Consider the following 18,750-nt stretch of genomic DNA (forward strand, 5'->3'; position numbering starts at 1 on the left):
GCTCTGGAAACCTCAGCCATGGGCAAGGTCTGGAGGGTAGCAAAATGCAGGTCACTGCTGGGACAGACTCTCCAGGCAAGGCAGCGCACACAAAGGTACTTGCATTATGATAGTAATTAATGTGGACATTGCTGGTAGTGGCAAAGCTGATGCTTTAAGTGCACAGAGGCAGGAAATGAACCCCATCAATTTTTAAGAAGTCAGCTGTTTCCTGGGGCAGCTGTAGAGATGGGAAGGACGGGAGCCGGGTGTCTGTGAGGCAGCCCCTGCCCACGGCCAGCATCTGGCAGAGGGGAAGCAATGTCCTCCCACCCCATGGGATGGAGCTGCCAGCCTGTGGGAGAGGGCCCTGCAACGCTGGAAATATGCTAGCAATGCTGTGTGTGGCAGTGGGGCCTTCAATCACTTCATCAGAAAACATATTTGCACGATGATGGGTTAAGTGATGGACTCTGCAATGCTGGTTGAAGCTATTCTATCCATGCTCCCAGTGGGTCCCAATTGAGTAAAGACAGCAAAGTCTTCCCATGCAGTGGAAGAGCCCTTTTTGGCTGGGACCTGAGGGGTGCTGCCATTATTTGGGAAACAGCCCTGTTCTCCCCCAAACCCAGCAGCCTTTTGTTCCCAGTTCCCACAGGGTCAGGACAGAGACTGTCGCAGAGCGGGTGTTTTTATGGACTGGCTGCTCTCTTCCTTTGCAGTTCTAATTACACTGTATATTTTGGAAATAAAAACGTCCTTTTTGATAATATCAGTCAGAAAAGCTCTCCAGCATTTCCAAGTACAGAGAGGGGGAGAGGCAAGTGATCAAAGACTAGCTGTAATGAGCTGTCAGAGGCAAGCCCAAGGTGACCGGGGGCAGAAGGACCATCACCGTGCTGGCTCACAGTGCTCAGCCAGCTCCCTGCCCCCCATCCCCATTATCCGGGGCTGTGTAGCCCAAACACACAATGCTGCTGAGAGATACAGTCTTTGCTTGTGGGCACCATGGTTTAAATACAGAGTGGAGGAAGGGATTCTTACTTTGCTGTAACGGATAGGACAAACACACACCAAGACCAAGGCCCAGGGGTGAAAGCATCCAGTTACTCTCAGATTGGTGTAAGTAGTGCAGGAATCGTCTGCTGGGAGAGGAGCAGTCTTTGAAGCAGGCAGAGATCTAGGGCACTGATAAGTGTAAAACTAGGGCATCAAAGAGCAGAGATCTAGATCATCAAGGAACAGAGAGCCAGGATGAGGAGAATCAGAGACGCAGGGCATGGAGGAGCAGAGATGTTGGTAATCAAGGAGCTGAGATGTAGGTAAGCAAGAAGCGGAGACAGGGCACAGAGGAGCAGAGGTGATGATCAAGGGCATCAAAAAGAAGTTGCTCTAGGGCACTGAGGACTGGGGTTCTGGGGCACTGAGGTGTGAGGCATGGTCCATCTCAGAGGAACGCTGCCAGCATCACTCACTGCTTAATGCCAAGTGTCACGCAGGAGGGTGGAGAAGAGCCCTGGAGCTGGGTGCAGCCATGGCCGGCCTTTGGCAGAGCAGCAAACATTCATGACAAACTCCAGAGTTTGCAGAGTGCTCACAGGGTTGCTCAGGATAGCTGAGCCATGACAGAGTGCTCTAAGGAGACAGCAGAGTGCCTTCAGCAGGTGGGAAGGAGCCATCCCCACATCACCAGCAGCAGTAAACATGACCCGCCTGAAAAATAGAGTCACGTTAACAGTTATTGATCTATAACTTTTAACCAATTTCTTTTTTACAATATTGAATTGAGTCCTAATTTTAGCTTTTTATGTTCGGCGCGAGGCATACTCCATTCCATCAGCAAAAAACAGCCCCTGTGGGCCAATCTGCGCCTTCCACTGAGCTGAATGATGGAGGGCTGGAACAATATTTTTCGACAGATCAGTTCCTGTTCAGGGTAGCAGTGGCCATTATGCAAATGGAGCTATAAGAAGTTTAAAAGTCTGGAACCATCATATTTCTTTATTTCATTAACATCAACGCAAGCGGCAGAGTTAATATGACAGAACCATCCCATTCCAGGGCTTGCACAGAGAGCTTCCTCTATCAGTTAACCAGATTGGTGATTTCCCCTCGTGGGCACTCCTGGGTGCAGCTGGGATGCCGGGGGAAAAGGAGGGCAGAGGGGATATCAGTAAATAGGGCCCTGCTCCCCCCTGGCTCCCATGGATTTTGCTTCCTACCACGTCCAAGAAGCCACACAAGATCTGCATGGTGTCCTAACTCCCAATTCAGTGTATTGGGCAGAGGCAACCTGGTATGCATGCTGTATTGAGATTTACAGGAGAAGGCACAGAGCATGAAGAAAGCAGCATTAACCTCATCTCCTGCTCTGGTGCTGGCCACATTCTCCCAGCTCAGCAGCAGTACGATGAGCTGAGGACTGATATAATACCAGCACTGGTGTTATGAAGTGGAGAGATCTGTGCTCCAGCACATGCCCTGATGCTCAGGCAGCAGACACGTCTCCTCCATCACATCAGCATTGTATCACTACCACAAACATATACCTACACAGTTATGCACCCCCCACAAGGCACAGACACACTCACTGAAACAGCAGTTCAGAAGGATGAATGCCCCTCTTGGTGGCCCCATTCAGCTGAGCACATTGGCAGCAATCTAATTAATTGGTAAAGACAAGCTGGCTAAGGCACTGTGCGCTCACACCAGCAAGGAAATTTGGGGTCATAGGACTCAAGACTTGCACTCAGTTCTTAAGGAAGGGAGTTGGTGATACATGGCTGGCCATGAGACCAACCCATTCTATGTGATTCAGACCCTTGAGAGAAACCACCCCCTCTCTTCCAGCTATAACTCACTCAAAAAAGACACAAGTGTGTGCACACTTATACACATGTTTGCACAGACCCAGACAAAAAGGATCACTGTGTGCCACACTAATGGAAACCAGCACTACAATAGCTCCATTATAAATGGCAACGCCTTGGAGTGTTACTGCTAAGGACTCTGCCTCTCAGTGGCAAAACTTTTAATTGATTTTAAAATACACAATCAATCACGGTTAATCAAGGAATCATGAAGAAGCTGTCGTACACAAATATACAAAGACAGCGTATAAACCACAATTAATGACCACTTAAACAACAGTAGGAATGAAAGTGGGGTTATTTATTAGCGCTCATGCCCAGTAATGGATAAAGTAATGAAGCAGTTACATGGGGGTGTGCCAGAAGGTAAAGATTTTAACACCAAATGGCCGTAGGTGATATTTTCATGGACAGGTCAATACTGCACTTTAGGGCAATATTCTCAAAGGAAGGTGATCCCACAGCTCCAGGTAGTCTGACCAGGATTTAGCACAAAATACTCTTTGGCCTAAGCTGGCTTTATGCACACCCACAGGGCAAGACACTCACAAGCCAGAGCCATGTCCTCCCATTGCATGCACTCACACAACCCCACTCCTGCATACTGCTTCATGCTGCACACAGGGCCACCATTCTGCAAGGGTGGGAGCGTTGGGTGGCACAGCATGGTGCAGATACCAGGTTTGCCCAGTGATGGCTTGTAGCACCAGGTAGCTCCTGACATTCATACCTCAAGCCACAGCCTTATTGCACCACTGGAATTTAGGGCTGGAGGCCTAAAGAGGTGCTGATAGCAGCTCATAGCCCACACACACATCTTCCCCAGGGCTGAGCATGCTGCAGCCCTCACTGTGAGCTCAGCCTCACCCCTCCTGCTTGCATGGATCAGCACCTTCCTCTCCTCCACCAACTCTTTTATTGGCTTGCGAGCTGGCCCCAGGATGTTTTATCACACCACAGCACATAATACAAATGAAAAACAAAGGGGAAAAGTTTGAATCTTTTTTCTTTTTTTTTTTTTTTAATATATTCACCCCTGTGCAAGGAACAATGATCCATCTGATTAAATCTGCATGCTGGAGTTTATTAAACCAGGTTAGCCTCTCTTGCTTTCTCTCTCCTTTAGGCACGGACAAGCTCATTAAAATGAGCACGCTCTGCTCCCTCCCCTGGGCAATGCCACTTCACACTGTCTCTGTGCTGCTATCTCATAGGCATCACCAAGAGCTGATGGATAGGGCCATGCAACTCAGCTGAGCCTGGGTGAGATTTCCTAGCAAAGGGTAGGAGACGCCTTCAGCTCACAAGTGCCTCTTAGCTACCATAAGTGTGCAGCCAAGGGTGTGTAAGGCTAATTCCATTAAAAATATATATGATGGAGTTGGGTGACAGGAGAGCAAGGACTACCCACTTTGCTCCAGTGCCTGATGGGCTGTTTATGTCTTCAGGGGCTCAGTTTCTCAGCTGTAGAGCTGAGTCAGATGGCTTCTCCCATTAGAATAATTAATGGGTAAGAAGTGCTTTGACTCCCATGCTAAGAATAAACCTATTACCAATGCCAAGGTGTAAAAGATTGCATCATCTCCATGCTGTTGGACACACCTGGGACCAGGTCCCCAAACAGGCCTCAAAGGCTTCAGGCAGCCACCTTTCCTGCTCCCCTTGGACCACCCCCAGGAGGATCCCCAGCCTCCCCAGACACCTTCACAATGAGGCATTGCCAGCAGGCCAACATTTGCTGCACTCCTCTTCCTCCTTGGCAGCCCTTCAGATGCAACCTAAGTCTGTTACACCCTGGCGATAACAGTGGCTTAGGCCATATAATCCCTCCTTTACTTGACTTTGGGTTATTTTGAGCAGGAGATTAAGGGAGATTATCTGCATCACCTGAGATGCTACACTTTCTATCTCTACGCCCTTCCCTCCATCGCTGGGGCTCACCCCAGGCAGTAGAAACCCTCCCTCCTTCCCCCATCCTCCCATCTTAGAGCACCGCCACGTGGTGGCCCATCACCAGCTTCTTTTTGTGGTCCTCCTCCAGCCACCTCGCATGCCCAGATCCTGGGCTGGGCCTGGGGACATTCCTTCAACATGGGAAAAAGAAGGCAGGACACATCAACATGCTGAGGCACTAATTGGGATTAGCTCTTTGTCCTTGAGGAGATGGTGTTAGAAAGACTGAGAAAATGCCTTTTTGGGCATTGGGAACTTGCAACATGGACCAATGGATTTAACAGAAGCCACTCATCTCCACCCTTCAGAGGATTTCCCATTTGGAGCATCACACACCACACAAATCACAGCTACCTGGGAAAAGCACTGAAGCCTGCATTTCATGCTCAAGGAGGAATCCCCATCCCCTGGCAGCAGCAGCTGTGGGCATCACCCAGCCAAGGCAGTGAGCTCCTTTCCATGTTTTGGGGACCATGTGCTGCTCTTCAGCTCACTTCAGCTTGGATTTAGCAAAGCACTTAAATGTTTAAGTGCTGGTTTGAATTACTCCCAAAGCCTTGCTGAAATCAGCAGCTTTGATGTATCAAGGTCTAAACAAGCAGCGCTACCAGCAGTGACCAAGAGAGCCAATTCCCTTTCCTATCTGAAGGAAAGGGAGAGATGCTTGAGGATCCTGGGTGTGGGGAGCAGCTACCAAGAAGCAATAGTTCCCCTGGAAAGCCAACACATGTGGCATCCCACCAAGACACGTGTGACCCATGCTCACATTCATGGCAAGCTCACACCTTCCTGGGCTGTTTTTCCTCATTTCAGACTACACCAGGCTAGAATCCATCTGCCACACTAGAAATTAATAGCAATCATTAAACAAAAAGAGCTGGCAAAAAGAAGCCTGAGGTGAAAAGCAGCCATTTCTGCCAGGAAAAAAAAATTAAAACTATTTAGACATACAGAAAGCCATTTATTACTGTGAAGTCCTCCCTCCACCTGGGGTTTAAATCTCATTACAGTTTGTCCAAAACAGATGTTACCCTTTTAGCAGTAGATTATTAACGATAAACTCAATTCCTCCAGAGAGGGTGGGTGTTCTGGGTTCACTTGTTTTTTCAACTTGGGTAACCTCCACATGAAATGTTTATGAAAAGGACAGGCAATCCAAGTGCTGGCAGAGCTCCCTGCTTCTATTGTCTTGCACTCTCTGAAGTTTCCCTTTCCACTCACCGCATCTTTTGTTGGTCTACAAATGAGCAGGGAAAACGCAGTGGCCCATACAGTGACCACAGACACAGCTGAGGAGCAGGTATGATGCTGGGGAAGGGCTTTCACATGCCACAAGCCCATGCCAATGCACCAACAGCTTCTGCTGCCCCTCCACATGCAGTTAAGCATAAACTGTGGTCAAACCACAGCAGCATCTCTTTGGAACATAGCTTATATACACAACTCATTTTCCCAAGATACTCTGCTTCTACCCACATATTTTTGGGTAAGGCCATTTGTTGGGTTCTAGGCCTGCTGACACCACACAGGAGACCCAATGGTCTTGCCTGTGATCGAGCACCCTTTATAGATAACGATGGGCATTGCTTATTCCCATGAATGCATGAGCACACTTCAGCAGCAGATCAGCTGACACCCAGTTTCACCAGTCAAGCCTCCAGTAGAGCTGTATCAATGTTCTGTTTAGTTTTGACATAATAAAGATACCTGCTGGGGGACCTAGAAGCCACATTACCCATGTTGTAAACACAATCAGACGAAACATTAATAACAGCTCCACACGAATACAGCCATCTGGCTGCCCAGCCATCTTCCTGAGCGTTTCAGGTAGGAGGAAGCACATCCTAGCACTCTCCAGGGACCCTATTAAATTGGTGTTCTTGTGGTGCCTCTTGGAGTATGTCTGGGAAGCTTGCATGTGCTACTGCTTTTCAACTATCAGTGAAGCCAGTACCAGCAACTCAGAGCTCTCAGAAAACACTTTTGGCAACATGTACAAGTCTTTTCTGCACCCCCAGGGAAGCAGCAAAGGCTCCACTGTTGGCCACATGCATCTGCAAGTGCTCACTGCTAGAAGAGAAGCATTCCCCCAACACAGCACTTCCCAAGCCCCCAGGTCTTATGGCTCATACACAAACCCTTCATGGAGCCCTGAGGGGAGCCCATGTACAGCCCCAAGCAAACAGCATACGCACTGTGTGCTGGCATGGGGTATCCCTGGGACTGAGTCCATTGCATGTCTGCTCCTATTGTGTCAAAAGGATGGCATGGTAACTGCAGGGGCTGCACTGTAGGAAGAAAAACACTGTAAGTTCGTGGCTGAAATTAAGCTCTTCAACAGCAGCTGAGGTGAATAAACAGCGGCTGAGACAAATAAACACATCTCATGGGCTCTGCCCTGTCAGAGGGGTATGGCCACTGCTACCTCCCATCCTTCCTCACCTCGTATGTCAATCTGCAACCCCTCAGGCTCCAAACCCAGCTGTGCACACATGTGGAACATCCAGGCCCACAAACTACCAGCTAAAAGCAGGGACCACTGTGCCTCACGTCCCTTGGCTCCATCTACTCCAAGTGCTGTGGGGTGCAGTGAAGCTGTACACCCTGCCTTCCTGCAAACTGAGATGATCGTGGGAAGGAGATTTGTGCTTTGAGTGCCATATAAAGGCATGGTGTGCACTTAGGAAATGCTCTTTGGTCAGTAGGGTTTGCCCTTTGACCTTGGCAGCATTATATATGAACTTAATTGCTTTTAGCTATGTCAGACTGAGCTACCCATGTGGCCTCTAAGCCATTCCTGTCTCCCCTAAGTGCCGATTCTAACATATAATTCTATCCACAGCATGTGCAAAACAAGCACCTGGAAATGATGCCTCAGATACATGGGCTGTACTACAGTAATTGTGTCCAGGGTGTATTTGCAGACCAAATACATCATGGCCAAAAGGGATCAGGTGAGGAGCATCCTGTAAAGTTTTAGCAGGGGGTTGTCTGAGTGTCTCTTTCCACCACCACCATAGATCTGCAACCTCTCACAATACTTTTCTCCAGAAATAAAGCATCTGTTTAGTTTAGGGAGGAGGATACAGGCAGGGCTGCACAGGACCTATTTTGATCTAGGAAAAGAGGAGAGGGTCCATCCTCCAAATGCTGACAAACCTGAGCTGCTCCATGTGCAGAAGCAGGGCAATGCCAGGTAAGATGTGCGTGAAAAGGGGTCATGCTTGGTCTGCTCTGCAATGCTGTTATCCTGAATAAACATTACATTGGATCTGGAGAGCTGCCCAGATGATCATTAACCTCCTCCTGGCCCACAACAGGAAGCCAGCCTGCAGGAGGGAGCTAAAATTAGGCCTGTAGGGCACTGGGTCTTGCCAGATATTGCTATATCTGGGCACAGTCCCCCTTCCGAAAGTAGACAGACAGAGGGTTGAGCCCTAGGCACCCAACAGGAGAAGCAGAACCAACTTTAAGGTGAACAAGATAACAGGTGAACAGAGGTGTTTGCTTATAGCACAGCCATGGCAATTCCCGTGTGCAGACAGACACCTACAGACGAAAAGGTGAGGTTCTGTGTACCTAGCAGAGGATTATAACAGGCTGTCAGCATGAAGTCCTGTGTGTGCTGCACGTTTGCTTGTCCATCTGTCAATACTCAGCAGCACTGTCTGCCTGGAAGCTGCTGCTGGGCTGGGCACTGCCCAAAGCCCCATGGTTTTGGCATGAGGCCATTCATAGGGGAAAAGAGGGACAGAAAGGGAAGAGTGCTTTTGGAAATACAACCTAAAAAATGCCAACAGTCATTGCAAGCTCCCCTGGAAGTCATTTTAACAAGCGAATCCTTTCACGGATCTGCCACCAGACTCCATTCTCTTGATAAAAGTGGCTCTTCCCACCTGGGACACAAAGGGTTATGTGAGCCTCCTGGAAAAATAAATTAATGAAAGAAAGCAGGAAAAGCCTCTTTCACACAGCAGCAAAGATCTGAGTGAGGATGACAATGCAGGGACAAGGCACGGTTCAGCTTGCCAGCATGGAGGGACACCAGCAGCATCACCTCCCTATACAGGGCGGGCTCCCCCCCATTGTATCAGCTCTGGGCAAGCAGTCTTTGATCCTCAGCACTATTTACTGGAGGGAGATGGGAGTCCTGCTTCAACACCAGCATTCTGTTTTCCCCCCAGTCTAACGTCACCACACCTATCTCATAATAAAGCTGTGATTCAGGCTGATTATTTCGAGAGAAAACCTCAAGTAAATACGCTCTCCCACAGAAACGCACTTTCCTTATTATGACTGTTCTACCTGATTAGAGCTCTCAGTTCTCTCCGTCCCCTGAAATCTCTCTCCTCTTCACCTCCCACCAACTTTTCCCCTCTAATTGCTCTCCTTGGCTCTTTGAGGGATCAACCGCGCTGCCACAGGTTGGGGCTGACATTTCGTCCGCCCGTGCTGATATTTCAGAGGGCTGCTTTAATGCACAGGTAACCAGCTGGGCTTAAGAGGTTGTTCACCAGGAAGATCATTTATGCATTTACTTAAACTCAGCAGAGAATTTTGCTCAGTGGCCCACAGCAGTATGAGATAGGGTTGTCATCTAAATAGACCCTGGAAGCTAAGCAGCCTGAGATGGATGCAAATGACTTCGGACTGCAGCTGAATGGAAAGCAGATTATCCATCTTTCCCAAAGTCCAAAGATCTGCCCTGCCTTGAAAACACTGTCACTTCAACCCAGAACTTGCTCTGCCGTAGAACAAAAGAGGTCTCTTAAAACTATTCAGGTGGATGGGCTCGATTTGACCATTTCCAGACAGCAGTGCTGGCCTCAGTGCAACCAGTGCAGTGCAGGGGTGCAGGCACGACAGCTTTGAACTATGGCACCCATCAGACACACACAGCACCCACAGTTTGCAGTTAAACTGGCCCTGAAATCAAGTATTGCAATGGAAAACCTCCAAGAAGGACCACTGCTTTTCAGCCAAAGCTCTGATTTTGCAGAAAGTGCATTATTTTTAACCATAAATCCATTTTGCACCACAAATCCATTTTGCTGACGAGATCCCCACACAATCAGCTGTAGAGTCAGCTGTCTCCCCTGGAAGCCCATGCCAGGCAGCAGTGGGGGCTATTCCCAAGACATGTCACATCAGGAGCTGGGGGTGACCCAGCAGAGGAGTTTCCCTCCTTGGACAGACACAAAGTGTGGGATTTCTGTTTATTTTCCCCAACCTACCCCCAAAAAGTGCTCCCATCCCCATCCTTTCCATCTGGCTATTTGCTATCTAGTTCATGACCTCACCAGGTCTCATTAAATGTCCTGTATGTGATGTTGGTTACCTCTTTCTCAGCCCCCTTTACGTCTTTTCTTTATTCTGTCCTCATCTTTCTTCAAACCCCAGTGGGAAAAAAAAAGTCTCTCTCTTCTCCCTTGTCTGTTTTTCTTAAATAATAAATGCTAGCAGAAGAGAGTACAATTGACTGGAGAGCTCTATTATCTAACTCTGCGAGGTGTCTGGGAATAAGGTTGGGATGCACAATGTGCTGCCTAAACCCTAACTGTGGAGACAGTATTAGTCCCGGGGCCTATGGATGGAAGACGAACTCGGGTTTTAGAGGCCTGGACATCTTTATTATTCAGCACAATGATGCTAACCAGCACCGCCCGGTAGGAGGCATGTAGCAAACGCCAGGAATACGAATGAGCAGAGAAACCTGCCTGGAAGCCTCCACTCTGCACCTGACGCACACAGAATGGACGTCAAGCCATTTAGGGGAGCCTTCATCACTAATAAACGTTTTTCTCCACCATCCTAGAGCTGTCTCCTTGGATTATTTTACACGTAATGAAGAGCCAAGGTTCATTTTAACGTTTGGTGCCTGTTAGCCAAATTTTCCCTCCCCACCTCTTTGGGTGATTAAACATTTATCGTTTGTAATGTATCGCTCCCATTTCGCTATGTCTCTCTTTGTAGCAGGGCTCCTTCATTTACTGAGAAAATGACCTGAGCAACTGTGAAAGAAGATCTAAGAGGCGCTGAAACGTGGCCAGATGGAGATGGAACAGCTGGGGAGAATGAAGTTATGGAGACGCAGAGTTGCCAAGGAGGGGAGCACAGTGGTGTGTATGTGTGCACATGCACGCACACGCACGCATGTTAATCTGGCTCTTTGCCTTCTCTCAGTAAATCTAATCCACAATTTGAAATAACTCATTCAATAGAATAACAAAAATAGGAATGGAGTGCCAGGGAAGCATTATATGTGCAGCCCAGCTCTCCTTCCCTCAACCCAGCCCCCACGGCTGCTTTGTTTGCTTCCTTGCAGCTGCTGCTCTGGTTTAATTTACTGAGATGCCATTAGTTGGGAGATGGAAGCAAAAACTTACCAGCCAGCCTGCACTGGTTTTTGGAATCACAGCTTTGCTTTTCCCTTCCTTTGCTGTGTATTTGCAGCCAGGACTGGGTCATTGCTATTCATCCTGTGCAGGCTGCAGCTTCACAGACATCACAAACTCACACTGCTGAGTTGGAGAATCATGGGAGGGTACTGCAGAAGAGCAGCATGGGGCACAGCCGGGGGTCAGCAAGGCAAAGCACAGATCTGGGCTCCAGTAGAGTTACTACAGATCAGAGGAGATGTGTAGGAGCAGCTAGGAGCAAGGAAGTTCTTGTTGGGTTACCAGGAGAATAAAGCCAGAACAGCTGGGCAAAGACAAATCGAGCAGGAAGGAGGGCCTAAAACCTCAGCTTTCCTTTGTCATCTTAATCCAGTCGGTGGAGAAGATACAGAGCAGGCCTCTCCCCATCTCGGGGAGAGGGGGATATGAGCCAGGAACCCCCACTCCCATCCTGCCTTGTGGGATGCTCACATCTGGCTGATGTTGTGCACATGCAGGTGCACACCCGCACATACCCACGATGGTGGGAAGGAGTTGTTTCAGAAAACAACAAGATGAACAGTTATCTCCTTCTCTGTGTAAAGCAACAAGACCACTTCTGCACTCCCCAGTCTTGTCCCGGCAATCTAATAAAAAGGGAGATTAGCCCCTCTTACATCTCCTTAATGCCGTCATTTTATTCACACTTTGCAAAGCAAATAAACCAGCAAATTGCTTGCTTTAATGAGCTGAAATTAAACTTGGGCTGCTGATAAAATGTCTTTCCTCCTTTCTGTTGTTGGAAAGGACTCATCTGATAGGCAGTGTACAGGAAAAAAGAGAAAACACACAGCGGGAGCCTTATTGAATGTGCTTGAGTCACGGTCACTCTTCCTCATCCCAGACACCTCCAGTTAGATGAAAGAGGCACGTGGATGATGAGAAGGCTATGAGGGCCAGCCTGGCAAGGTCCATGGGAGATTTGTCTCTGCTCTTTGCTCACAGGATGGTACTGGTCCATTAGCTCATGCGTTCCAATGGGCTGTGGGGTATAGCTTCCCCAGCAACACGGCATGGAAAAGGCTGGTTTGTCTTTGCAGAGCAATTTCAAACAACAGCTTGGAAAGACAGCTGTTGCTTGAGTCAAAATGGGAGCTGGAAGGGAAAGAATGAGTGCTTCCTGAAGAGAATATGCCAACATACCAAGAAAGCTCTATCCTCAGGGGACAGCTGTGGCAATCTGTTTCTGGTGGCTCAGTAGGCCAGAACTACCCATCTCCGACCTACTTCAGCATCTTTACAAGCAATATTCACCTCACGGGAGGCAATCAGAGGAGCCAGAGACCAGGCTGGCCGCTGTGGCAGAAAACAGTGGGAACATCCAGTGCCCTGTTCCCAGCTGGAGGGAGCAATGCACCTAGAGGGACTTCCATCTCAGCAAGAAGAACTTGGGGCAATCTCGTTCAGTCTCCTGCAGCCCTGTGGTGCATCATCATTATCTCATGGTACTGAAGAAGAGATTGGAGAGCAGAGAAATTAACTGAGTTGCCCAGTTCTGGGAGGGATGTGGTAGCAGATGGCTCTCAGCCCAGCACTGCAGCCCATGTCTCCCCATCAGTGAGGTAAACAGTCCTCTCCTCCCCTTCCTTGCTGGCTCCAAGGATTTGAAACTGATGCAAAGAGCTGATGTGAGAGCTGGTCTTGCTAGTCATGTAATGGAAATTCAATCATGCTGCCATGTTTCTAATGGATATTTATATTTAGTGGAAAAATGCAGGAATAATTCAATGGAAAATGTGAGCCAGGAATGAGTTTTTCATTGGTAAGTGAGGCTGCTGGCCTCACAGGCTTCTTTCCTCATTAGTGCATGTCCAGTAAAGATTCTTCCTGGTTCTCCAGTGGCTGTTTTTGTCTGGGGAGGGAAGGTCTTGTCTCTTCTTGTGCAAATACTCACATCATTCACTGAAAGTTTGAGAGTCCTCCACACCTCTACACCATTTTACTCAGGAGGGAGAGACAGGTCCTGAAGACAGGCAATAAGCCCCAACAATGGACAAGGAAATTGGATGGTGGTCAATCAACTCAGTGTGTCTCATAGTCAAACAGCATCCTGAAACTACTGTTCAGGTTCCCAGAAATAGGTACAGGTGCTTGATGCTGGGCTTTATCCTAGATGCTACACAGCAATGCAGTCAGGAAGACATGGTGTCCTCAATCAGCATCCCCCTCTGTGGGCACTGTTACTACACACACCAGCATGCGAGACAGTCAGGATTCCCCTCAGCAAAACATTGCAGCATCAAATCTACATCAGAGTGAGTTGTCTAGACTTCATCTGCTCTCAGCAGAGAGGAACAGACACTTCTGGGGCACCACTCCTTTCCTCTGAAGGTAGACACTTAAATAGGTCAGACGAATGTTGCCCTGGATGCACGTTGTTCTCTCCCCTGCCTAAAATGTAAGCTGGACAATGCACTCAAAGGAGGATGATGTCTGCAGTTGATGGCCACCTGCCTTAGTGATGTCAAACACTGTTGGCTGTGCCCAAATTAGCAAAAGGCCCCTGGCATGCTGGCAGCCAGATTAAGAAGGCAAGCACCTAACATTACAGAGGGTAGTTGGGTACATGGCTAAGCATGAATCGTCTGACCTTGTGTTTAGCTTGCATTTTGTTTTGTTTTGAGCAGGTAAACTGAGGAACCAAGCAAGGACAAACAGCCCCACGGAGGCACGTGGAGATGGGGACCAGCATCATGATGGGCAGCAGAAAGAGAACAAGGAAATGTACTATAAAAAGTGAGAGAAAGGCTTATCTCTGAGCCAAAGATATTCCTCGGCACGGGCATCCAAATTCATGACTCCCTCCCCAAGATGCCAGAGACCTGGTGATGCAGGACCAGCCTCAGCCACCCAGGCCTTGAGAGCAGCCCCTGGCCGGTGGCTGCCAAGCCCCTTGGGCACCGAGGTCCACATTCACCACGGACACTTCCCCCCACAGCTCCAAGCCATGAGGAGAAGAGAGAGAAGAACAAAGCTGCTGAAGGAGCTCTAACCCACGTCTTCCCGGCCCCTGCCTCTCCCCCTGCTTCCAGCAGACCAGGAACCCCTTCTCCATGCCACCCTTCCAGATGGCAGGTCGCCGGTGGGCTGCGACGTCAGCCTTCTGCATGTGCATGGCAGCAGTCTCTCTCCTGCACGCTGGCGGGGTGCGGGCAGACTGCTGGCTCATCGAGGGGGACAAAGGTTTTGTCTGGCTGGCCATCTGCAGCCAAAACCAGCCCCCCTACGAGTCCATCCCCCAGCAAATCAACAGCACCATCGTGGACTTGCGGCTGAACGACAACAAGATCAAGAGCGTGCAGTACGCCTCGCTCAGCCGCTTCGGCAACCTGACATACCTCAACCTGACGAAGAACGAGATCTCCTACATCGAGGATGGTGCCTTTTCAGGACAGTTCAACCTCCAGGTGCTGCAGCTGGGTTACAACCGCCTGAGAAACCTCACAGAGGGCATCCTACGAGGCCTGGGGAAGCTAGAGTACCTCTATCTCCAGGCCAACCTCATCGAGTCCGTCACCCCCAATGCCTTCTGGGAGTGTCCCAACATAGTGAACATTGACCTGTCCATGAACAGGATCCAGAGACTTGACAGCAACACTTTTAGGGGTTTAAACAAGCTCTCTGTCTGTGAACTCTACAGCAATCCCTTCTACTGCTCCTGTGAGCTCCTTGGCTTCCTGCAATGGCTGGAGGCCTTCACCAACATGACACGCACGTACGATCGGATGCAGTGCGACTCCCCACCAGACTACACGGGCTACTACTTGTTAGGCCAAGGGCGGACTGGCTACCGCAATGCTCTGAGCATGCTCTCTTCCCTTTGCACTGGTGGTTCCTACACTGTGATCCCACGTTTTATCCCTCCCCGGTACCAAGTGACCACAGTGCCCTCTGAAAGCCCGTGCTCCGAGGAGGAGTGCTCCTCTGGTGATGGCACCACCCCACAGTTCTCCCTCTTCACGCCCATTGGTGAGACAGAGGTGAGGCCGAACATCCAGGTGAAGCACCTCAACCACAACTCAGCCGTCCTCACCGTGCAGATCCCCTACCCCTTCAGCAAGATGTATATCCTCTCCCAGTTTGAAAACGGCTTCTCCTCCATGATCACCAAGCTCAGGAAGAAGGAGGAGAACATCACCGTGAGCAACCTAGTAGCACAAAGAGATTACACCTACTGTGTGGTCTCCGTCCACCAATACTCCAAGTACAACCATACCTGTGTCACCATCACGCCCACCAGACCCAACCGCAAGGAGCCAGTGCCCACTCCTTCCACTGCCACTCATTATATCATGACAATCCTGGGCTGTCTCTTTGGCATGGTGATCGTCCTGGGCGTTGTCTATTATTGTCTCCGAAAGAGACGCCAGCAGGAGGAGAAGCACAAAAAGGCTGCCAGTGGCATGAAGAAGACCATCATTGAACTGAAGTATGGGCCAGAAATGGAGACCACCAGCATCACCCAGCTGTCCCAGGGACAGATGCTGGGCGGGGAGACCGTGACCCGCATCCCCTACTTGCCTTCTGCTGGTGAGGTTGAGCAGTACAAGCTCATTGACAGCAGTGAGACCCCCAAGGCCACCAAAGGCAACTACATGGAGGTGAGGACGGGGGAGCAGTCAGAGAGGAGAGACTGCGAGCTGTCCCTGGCACCAGACACCCAGAGCTCCGTGGCTGAGATCTCCACCATTGCCAAGGAGGTGGACAAGGTGAACCAGATCATCAACAATTGCATCGATGCCTTGAAATCTGAGTCCACCTCCTTCCAAGGGGTGAAATCGGGGGCAGTCTCCACAGTGGAGCCTCAGCTGGTTCTCTTATCAGAGCAGATCCCCAGCAAGCACGGATTCCTCTCCCCTGTCTACAAGGAAAGCTACAACCACCCCCTCCAACGACACCACAGCATGGAAGCAGCCCCCAAACGCTCCAGCACTTCTTCCAGTGGCTCCATACGGAGCCCCAGGTCCTACCGCTCTGAGGGATCGGGCCACAAATCAGAAGCCAAATACATCGAGAAGACGTCCCCCACCACTGATACCATCCTCACTGTGACACCGGCTGCAGCCATCCTGAGGGCAGAGGCGGAGAAGATCCGGCAGTACAGCGAACACCGGCACTCGTACCCTGGCTCACACCAAGGGGAGCAGCATGACAGCATGGCAGGGCGAAAGCCTTCCATCCTGGAGCCTCTGACCCGGCCTCGCCCCAGAGACCTGGCCTATTCCCAGCTCTCGCCTCAATACCACAACCTGAGCTACACCTCCAGCCCGGAATACACCTGTAAACCATCGCACAGCATCTGGGAACGCTTCAAACTCAACCGCAAGCGGCACAAAGATGAGGAGGAATACATGGCAGCCGGCCATGCCCTGCGCAAAAAGGTCCAGTTTGCCAAAGACGAGGATCTTCACGACATCTTAGACTACTGGAAGGGCGTCTCTGCCCAGCAAAAGTCCTGAGTCCTCACATAACTCGTGACTGAAAATAACTGGACCAAAAAGAAACCTGCAGCAGCTATTTTTATTCAGACTGTCTTTGAAACAAACAAACAAACAAAAATAATAATGATCATAAACAAAACGAGAAAAACAGAGAACAAATCATGGAAAAATCTATAAATATTCTATATAATATATAAAGCGAGATATTAAAGTGTCCTCACACCGGTGAGATGTGCACCAAACTTGAACACAAAAGAAACCATGGAGTGGAAAAAAAAAAAAAAAAAAAGTTTTGTTTCATTTTGATTTTGTAAAAAAAAAAAAAAAAAAAAAAAAAGAAAAAAAAAAAGGAAAAAAAAAAAATAAAAGAAAAAATTGAATATGAAAAGAAAAAGGAACAGGCAGAGAACCGAGGTCTGGCGTTCCCCAGTACTGCATTGCATGAGTCCCTATTCCGTGATTTTGTGGATTCTTTGTGAACAGTTTGTGTTCTTTCTTCCTACCCTTCCAAAAAATTCAACAGCAACAAAAACAGCAACACAAACCAAAAAGAGACCGGAAGGAGATCCGTCCTTTGGGCTGTTTTTGCATACGGAGTCTTCCAGTTTAGACTTTTCACCCGGCTGAAGGCCCCGTTCACATTTTCACTCACTGAGAGGTTTTACCACACATTGCATTGTAAAACGAAGTCGTTAATTGTACAGAGAAAATTTCTATATTTGCAATGTTTGCTGTATAATGAGAAAGAGAGAGGAAAAAAAAGAAACAATACTACATCTACTAAAAATATATATATATATCTATATATATATCTATATTCACATGTTTGTACCAGGTTTTAATCATGGATTTTAGAGAAAGAGATGGAGTTTGGATTGAAGGACTTCTTTTGTTGGTTGGTTGGTGATTGGTCCATTGGTTGGTTGGTGGAGGAGACATTTTTGGTGGGGGTGGGGAGTGTTTGGGTTTCTCTATGGTTTTGGTTTCTCCCAACCACTGTCTATGTCCAAGTTCTGAGCACTTCCAATTGCATGTACCCAGAAAAGCAAATTAGCCGTGCTATTCCAGGTGGGACACTATCACTGCTGGGAATGGTGGGAACAGGAAAGGGCATGAGAAGGGAAAGGCTCTTTGTTGAGCAGTTGCCACAATGGGACTTCCTCCTGAAAATCAGAAGGTATTGGTAATCTCTCCTCATAGTACAAGGAGATGGTAATGAGTTAGTGCAGAAATCGTCCTGCTGCTGTCCAGAGGAGGACGGCATTGAGGGGTGGTTTTGCCAATGGAGAAGATATTAAGTAGTTACAGATTCTCCAGGTTGAAAACAACCACAGTGGGCCTGGGGGCCCTGCACCACTGTCCTGAGACTGCCAGCACCCAACACACAGGTATCTCCCTACAGACAACCCCAGCTTACAGCAGCATTGGGCAGAAAGCACAGCACCTTCTACCTGCAGCCCACAGGCCAGCTGGGCTCCCATTGCTGTGAGTGGCTTTGGAGATGGGCACTCCAGAGTCTCCAAGGCTGGAGAGAAGAGGATGGTGCTCCAGGTCCGGTGTCCACCGACGCAGCCACATCCCCTTCAACCACTGCTGTACAATGCCTGTCTGAGCCTCAGCAGCATTTTGCCCCATCTCTAAAATACACACTGACAATGCCTTACTCACTCAGCAAAGTGAAAGGAGGGATGCATTCAGACCATGCTGCAGAGGGACATCACTTTGCCCTTATTGGCTCCAGCTGCATGGCAAACCCCCATGCCTCATCCTGCAACTGATGCAGAGATGGGGCAAGTTAGGGCCAAGGAGCACTTCAATCCCCCCAGTGAGCACAGGGGATCCCAGTGAGGAAGCCCAACAAGGTGACAAACATCCCAAACACAGCAGTTCAGAGCCCTGCTTCTTTCCAGGGCCTTTCCATTGCATCCCACTCACAAGCCTCTTTGGATGGAATTCCTTAGTCCTGACAAACGAGCACTAGGGCCCAGCAGCAAACTACATCCCATCCTGTTATTTCAATGTTTCTAAGCAATTTTGACAGGTATTCTTGCAAAAGGTTATGTTTGTTCA

At 49.1% G+C, this 18,750-nt stretch overlaps 1 protein-coding gene across 7 annotated transcripts in view; it reads left to right on the plus strand.

Moving 5' to 3' along the window:
* Positions 1 to 16,830, plus strand: part of ELFN1 (extracellular leucine rich repeat and fibronectin type III domain containing 1) — an 85,239-nt gene extending 68,409 nt beyond the window's left edge. For 4 of the 7 annotated variants that reach the window (XM_015876966.2, XM_032447663.1, XM_015876965.2 and 1 more), the window contains one exon: positions 13,867 to 16,830. In XM_015876966.2, the coding sequence (XP_015732452.1) occupies positions 14,293 to 16,698 (2,406 nt within the window). In that variant the 5' untranslated portion in view covers positions 13,867 to 14,292 and the 3' untranslated portion in view covers positions 16,699 to 16,830. Of the gene's footprint in view, positions 1 to 4,360; positions 7,757 to 10,775; positions 10,922 to 10,969; positions 12,802 to 13,866 lie in introns of those variants that run through there. The other 3 variants (XM_032447662.1, XM_032447664.1, XM_032447665.1) reach the window with 3 other exon arrangements.
* Positions 16,831 to 18,750: the final 1,920 nt, after the last annotated feature.

This window comes from Coturnix japonica, chromosome 14, assembly GCF_001577835.2.
Source record: "Coturnix japonica isolate 7356 chromosome 14, Coturnix japonica 2.1, whole genome shotgun sequence".
Classification (NCBI taxonomy): domain Eukaryota; kingdom Metazoa; phylum Chordata; class Aves; order Galliformes; family Phasianidae; genus Coturnix; species Coturnix japonica.